At 34.0% G+C, this 7,535-nt stretch overlaps 1 protein-coding gene across 2 annotated transcripts in view; it reads right to left on the bottom strand.

The window, feature by feature from the left end:
* Window positions 1-1,179: 1,179 nt before the first annotated feature.
* The window catches only part of CYP7B1 (cytochrome P450 family 7 subfamily B member 1), a 174,516-nt gene continuing 168,160 nt past the window's right edge, over window positions 1,180-7,535 (bottom strand). For both annotated transcript variants that reach the window (XM_072804483.1, XM_072804485.1), the window contains one exon: window positions 1,180-7,256. In XM_072804483.1, coding sequence (XP_072660584.1) covers window positions 6,969-7,256 — 288 coding nt within the window. In that variant the 3' untranslated portion in view covers window positions 1,180-6,968. The remainder of the gene's footprint in view (window positions 7,257-7,535) is intronic.

The following is a 7,535-nucleotide window of genomic DNA, read 5'->3' as shown; positions in this document are numbered from 1 at the left end:
TACATACTTTATAACTGTTTAAATTTGACTCAATAATGAATCATTCATACCTTTACCTGTTATATACCTGTTATTAGATTATAGTTACCTTTAACTCTAGTTTCTTCTAAAGGCACAAAATGTTATAAGAAAAATGCTTCATGAGTGTGTCTCTAAACACTTACTTCTGTATCATCTGTAATATATCTCTCCTTATAAAAATGAATATGTTTAGGAATTGAGAATATAATAATAATTAACAATAAACTATATCAAACCCACTTAAACTTATCCAGCATAACCACTGAGCATTTTTTTCTATCCAGCAATATCCTGAATAGAAAACGCATATTATTACTCACATGATCAGGGCTAATTCCAGACAATTAAAAATACAATTTTTATTTACTCACTAAGTGTTTTTAGAATAGAATTGAAAGCAGAGCTGATTATTTCACAGATTGCCCATTTACTGACATAATTTATCTTAGTTGTTAAACAACACTGAACTGACTAGTTGAAATACACAGAACACCTTTAGAGTCTAAGACGAGTTCCGGTAAAATGTTAATGACTCACGGGAGTGTTTCTTAGGCCAAGTGTCCAGTGAAACGCTGTTATGTACAGTTACGGAAGGAGCCACATCTAGTCTTCATCAACACCATTGTAGTACTTGCTTTATTTACAGTTTTGGATTTCAGCTTTATGGATAAATAAAATACTGTCTGAGTATTATTCAGCTTCATTCATGATATTGATAAGTGATCTATGGAAGACAAAGACCACTCTCTTCCATTTTTGTTGTTCTTTTACATCTCTCCATGGAATGACTGCAATTATTAAGAACTATGGTCTGGCAAGGTCAGCCTGGCTAAAAGAAACTTATTAAAACTTATCAGTCCCTGCTATTTCTTGAATCTGCTTTTATAATTTCCCACATGAAATAGCTAAGTTAAAATATACTGAGAAATACTTTGAATGTAACAACAAATGTACTTTTAGGGAGAATATCAGAAAATAAGAACATTGTGTGCGTGTGTGTGTGTGTGTGTTTATGTGTGTGTTTGAAGTGGGGGGAAGACAGGGATATGAGGATATTCAGACAGCAAAATGATTTCCAAATAACTTGTTATTTGAAACCAAATCTTCTGTTACCGAACATACTCCTAGTAGGGAAATAAGGACATATAGTCATTCAACTGTGCTTTAAAAGTTGATTTATTGAATTATTGTTGTGAATAAAAGGTAATTAAATAGATTTACAAAGCATTTGCATTTCTTACCTAATGTCTTTTTAAGATTTGCTTCCTCATAAATCCACATAAATACCATTTTAGAATCAAAGGGTAATATTAAACAATTCAGAACAACAGTTTTTTGGAATATACAGAACTCCTTTGACTAAAAAAATATTTTTAAACATAAGTATTGCCAAATTATCTATTTAAAATTGTACAATGGAGTTTTTCACAAATTAAATGTATCTTATTTAAGAAAAGTATTATAAACAAAATAAAGATTTAAGCTAAAAGGCCAAACATCATTGATCACTGATTTAGATTAACACTATGAAGAAGACTGAGTAATAATTACTTTAGAGAAATAGTAGAGAGTTTTATGTGATTGCTCATTATAATTTAAAATAATGCTACAGGGAATGTAATCTTGGCTTGCTAACTTTTTCTTAATTGAGTATGTGAATATGAATACCTAATAATGCAGTTCAAGTAAATAATAGTTTGCCTTAGTGTGAATTTAATAGGTTAAAAACAGTGCTCATTCTAAGGGCATAATGATTCTTTTATAATTATTGACATTATTTTATACTAAGATCAAAACCTGAATAACTTTTGTACTTTGATCTTTGAAATTGGTTTTAAGATTCCACCGTTAAATTAGAAGACACTTACAAGAAGTGTTACCCAAATTATTTTTTTATGAGAAAATAAACAGGAGTAATTATGTAGATTTTCGGTATGGAAACTCCTTTACCTTAGACTAGTGACCTCACACTTAATGATAAAATGGAGAAAATATAATTACATGTGCCAAGAAAGCCAAAAGAAGGCAAATAAATGTTCCCATATAGGGTTGCTTAGCAGCGTGCCTTATTTAGTGGTAAACAGGGTTTTTTCTTAATATCCTCAGAGCATTTAGTTTTTGCTAACTGAATGCTTTATTACTGTTGGTCACTGACATAAAACAGTATTATTATTCATTTCCTTTAATTTCAAACTTAAGGAGGCTGTAAAAATGAAAAGATGGATTCTTATGATATGTAAACTATTGTTTTCAAAACATTTTATTTTTTTAAGATTTTATTTATTTATTCATGAGAGACAGACAGAGAGAGAGAGAGAGAGAGGCAGAGACATAGGCAGAGGGAGAAGTAGGCTCCATGCAGGGATCCTGACGTGGGACTCGATCCCGGGATTCCAGGATCATTCCCTGGGCCAAAAGCAGGTGCTAAACCGCTGAGCCACCCAGGGATCCCCTTTAAAACATTTTAGAGTCTCAATGATTGTATTTGGTTTGGCTATTTTTGTCACATAATCACAATACCCAGTGTATATGTTTTATTGTGTATAATTATGTACATAGTAATTTCTCATTATAGAACGCTACTTTGGAATGAGTGATGGAAGGTTAGATCTAGTGATAGATGAGAGTTGTAGAACTGTTTTAAAGAGATGAATTTATTTCTTACAAGGACACATACATTAAATTAGTTGTGTATGTGTTGTTTTCCCCAAATACACTGTGTGTTCTTGAAGGAGGGTAATCCAGTACATAGCAACATATCTAGAACAGAGGCAATGCTTAATAAATGTTTGATCGAATTAATGAATAATGAACTATGTATGACTAAAAATAGTATTCCCTTTAACAAATACATAAGAACAGTCTTAAAAAGACACAACTTTGTTAAATTATCTCCTTTACAACTTCATGTTTGCATACTGCATTACACTTTTCAAAATAAATTCACACATCTTACTATGTTTAATCCTTATCATGAACCCTCATGTCAAAAAAGCCTTATTATTTTTATTTTGCATATAAAGAACTGAAGCAATGACAGGCAAAATGACTGGTCGATGATAACAAACTAGTCATATCATAGCTAGAATCCATGTTTTTAAACTTATTTGTCCATGGCATTTTTTTCTACTCATAAACACACTTTAAAGACTAGCTGTAAGCCTATAATAAGACTCTCTTATTTTGCTTCTACTGTCCATCCCTTTTATATAATATTTTCTCATTTTGTTTATTCTTACTTTGTATTCTACATTCCTATACACACTTCTAATTATATGTTAAGCAGAAATTAGAACTGAATAATTTCCTGTGTTCTTTCTACTATACCATTGCAGAAGTGTACTACTGAGACAAATATAAGAATATGGAGGTTTCTGCTTCAGGTCATATGGTGGACTAGATGTCCTCCTAGTATAAAAAGAAGGGGCTATGCTTTGTGGCAGGCAGAAGATAAAGCCTAGGTTCCAAGCTGGGTGTGTATGTGTGAAATCCAAGACTGCCACCCAAAGTCAAGAACTTGCAAAGCGAATTTCCTTAGTAGGGGAACTAGAAAGAAACCTTGTTCTACAGAGCAAAACTGTGAGTAGACTTGCCTCTCTCAGCGATGGTGAAGGAAAACAAAAACAATCAGAAAGTCTCTCCTGTCTATTCCTAGTCATAGGGAGCTTTGTAGCTGATTCAAGGCTAGAACCCACACACAATACTTATGTATCTCCCATCCCTCATCCCCTCCCAAAATACTCAAGCTGCAAACTTAAAGTGAACTGTGTTTGATAATAACATCAGCAGTCAGACAAAAGAAACTCGACTTCTCCCTGAAGGAGTGAGTTTTAAACTCAGGACTTAAAATATTTCCAGAGATAAAATTCCAAGGAATATGGGCTCAATAAACATGCTTCCAGAGATAAAATTCCAAGGAATATGGGCTCAATAAGCATGCTGTACTAAGAGTTAAACAAACAAACAAACTATAGAATCAGACCCACAAAACACTAATGATTTAGAAGTGTCAGACACGTAATATAAAACAGGTTTCTTAATATACTTTAAAAAATGAAAGAGGATATTGAGCCTATGATGAAGGGCAAAGACATCAAAAATTACCAGGCAGATATGAAGAACAAAAGAGAATTCTCAAACTGAAAATGTAATCATTGAACTTAGCAAATTCAGTGGGATCAGAAAAACCAAAAGCTGACAAGTTGGCAGCTGGCACTCTGGCTCAGAATCAACCCACAGAAGGGAGAGGGTTGTAAGGACCTGAGGATAGAACGTAACAAATTATTAACACATACACACATACAAAGGGTGAATGAAGGCAGTTGTGAACTGTGTGTGTGCATGTGTGTACGTGTGTGTGCACACCACAAGGGTTGGGAACAGAGTTTGCGGCAGCGCAGGGTAGTGGATGGTGGACACAGCAGTCGGAGGGTAGGTAGGGGTAGAGTTTTTAGTTCTTGCTTTGGCCTCTCCCTCAAATTAAGGGTCCAATGGATATAGTTTCCATCCCAGGGTGAAGAGATCATTAAATCATGGTGGGTGCATGTTACGGAATACTACATAGGTGTCAGAAGCAACAGATTAATATACATCTGTATATATTTGTGTGTGTATATATATATAAAGTTATATGAATATATCTTTAAAAACACAGAGCTCAATAAGAAAATTAAGAAGGATCTCATCTATAGAAAGTATGTTTATGTACATTAACATGCACATAGGTAATACGTTTTATAAAAATATTTAGTTATGAAAAGATACATATTAAAAACATTAGAATGTTTGCTTATGATGGGGAGGAGTATAATAGTGAAGATTCGGGGTAAGATAGAAGAAGGAGATAAAGCCAGAGAGGCCTTGCTTGGACAAATCATAATTGTGTACCATGAACTAAGAAGTATAAGGGATATGATTACTCAATCCCATGAAGTTAAAAAAAAAAAAGAAAAAAGAGGGACGCCTGAGTGGCTCAGTGGTTAAAGCGTCTGCCTTTGGCTCAGAGCGTGATCCTGGAGTCCCGGGATCAAGTGCCGCATCGGGCTCCCTGCATGGAGCCTGCTTCTCCCTCTGTCTGTGTCTCTGCCTCTCTGTCTGTGTCTCTCATGAATAAATAAATAAATAGATATTTAAAAAAGAAAGAAGAAGAAGAAAGAAACAAACTCCATGGATGAGATAAAGAGCAGATTAGGTACACTGTACAGAGACTAAACTGAGAGTGAGATCTAAACAAATGACCCAGGATGTAAATTAGAAGTAGAAAATCCGGGGAGGAAAGGTCAAATAACATGGTGTGCAGAGTGGGAGGATCTAAAGGAGTCTGGGAGAGGTATTACTCAGAGGTGATGGTTAAGAATATTTCCTACTTTCCTAAAAGACACACATTTTCAGACTCAAGAGGCACCATGACATGCAAGCATGATAGAGACTAAGAACATCAAAGACAAAAAGAACATGTTGACACTGTCAGAGAGAAGAGGTAGACTGCCCTCTGAATAATTAAACTAAGGGCTAGCCTCTTGATAGCAACAGTGGAAGCCTTAAGAACACACAGTATCTTCAGAGTACTGGGAGGAAAGAGATCTGTATGCACAGCAAAAACATCTTTCAAGAACAAGGGCGAAAATAAAGACATCTCCAATCCATCAAAACCCAGCAGAGCCTTACTAAGAAATGTTTAGAGCATGGATTTCAAGAAGGAGACTATAAATGCTAGAACATCTATTAATTATTAAATATTGTAAGTATTTTATATATGTTACTTTAAAAATCAGTTTCCTTTTTAAAAACAATAGCACGAAGCTGAAATAGTAGAAGTTCCAATCCACGCAATGCATATTAACTGAATCTTATTATCTGCTTTTCCTGTTAAATACAGCAGCATCATTTAGGTCAGATGCCAAACCACCACCCAGTAACCTGAAATTAGAAAGCACTGAATCGTGGACACAATGCTGCACTGTGGCATATAAAATTATATGGCATTACATAATGGTGTAACTCAAAAGAATACAGATAAACTCTAAGTCAAAAAGGTGACGTGTCAAGAACAAATACCGCTATCTGGTTTCTCAGTTTATATAAATGGAAGCGTTCAGGAAAGAGTTCATTGCAATACTGGCATAACTCTCATAGTTTACACTTAAATCAAATGCTACCATCAATCCTGTCATGATTTCAACATTTGCTCTTAACAACAAACCTAATACTAATGTCTCCAGCAATTGCTAAAAATATAATGGGTTTTGTGTGTTCTTATACATTAAATCTTATCAGTATCTAACTTAATGTGAGTGGTCTTACATGACAAGAAATTTTGTTGCATTGAGCTATAGTATACAAAGTAATAAAGGACATTTATGGATGATTAAATATTGAAGTGAAGTTGAAGCATTTAATCTACTGCAAAACTCATTTAAGGCAAGCGTACCTAGGCGACGTAGATATTATTGATATTACACTTGAAGGGAACATTTTCATCCAGTTTATCTCATGAAAATTTAATTTCCTTCTTCTCTGAGAACTTTGAATTTGTTAGACTGTGTCCATCTCCAGCACAAATTTCCACTAGTACATAAAGTGTGGGTTTACATATTAGAGAAGAATCTGAGTGACTTAAAAAAAATCTCACAGTGCCAAATTTATTGTGGTACATTTGCTATGACAGGAGAAAATCACAATATGTAGAAAAACATAAAAATGCTATTTTGAGTTTATCATTATGCTGATTTTTATGTCTATTTTCATGTCAACATCGTATTTTAGTTTATGATGAGTTTTGTGACCAAGTACAAACTGGACTGATCACAGGTCAAATATAAGTTGGCACTTTTTAAACAAAAAAAAAAAAATAAAACAATTATATTTGCAGAAATTCAAAACAAATAGGTGAGCTGAGGATATTTAGGTTAGTTCGGATAGATTTCTTTTCTTTCTTTTTAGCTCCTTTAAGTTTTTACTTTGTACCTAAAGAAAACATCAGAAGCTGGATGCTGAACACCAAGCAAAAGGCGGCTTCGGTTTGCTACTACAGGTTTATCATCAATTAGTTCTAAATCAAAATAAGTTAAAAGTACAACCAACAATTGCTTTATTTCAACAACTGCTAAAAATCGGCCTGGACATTTGCTGGTTCCAATACCAAATGGCAACAGGTAATACTTCAGCCTTTTTCCTTTTTTGAAAAAGGTGGTTTTCTTCTTACCATCTTCTACAAAACGATCAAATCTAAACTCCTAGAGGGAAGAAATAAGGAGTGTTAAAATGCAAAATTTACATGAAATAGTTTGAGGTCAGGTCCACAAAGTTGCCAGCTCTCTGTCTTAAAAGGCTCTTTTTAATCCTGCAGATGCCAGAAAGCAAAACTTGACTATAGATTATACATGAACTTTCAAATAACTCAAATACTACTGGGAAATGATTTCTCCCTTATCATAGTGAAATGCTAACACCTATAGGACTCTTCTTCCCAATTTGCATCTCTCTCTCTCTCTCTAAGTTCTTTTTTTTTCTTA

This window comes from Canis lupus, chromosome 28 (assembly GCF_048164855.1).
Source record: "Canis lupus baileyi chromosome 28, mCanLup2.hap1, whole genome shotgun sequence".
NCBI lineage: Eukaryota > Metazoa > Chordata > Mammalia > Carnivora > Canidae > Canis > Canis lupus.
The sequence above is the reverse complement of the archived record's forward strand: the minus strand, read 5'-3'. Positions and strand labels throughout refer to the sequence as shown.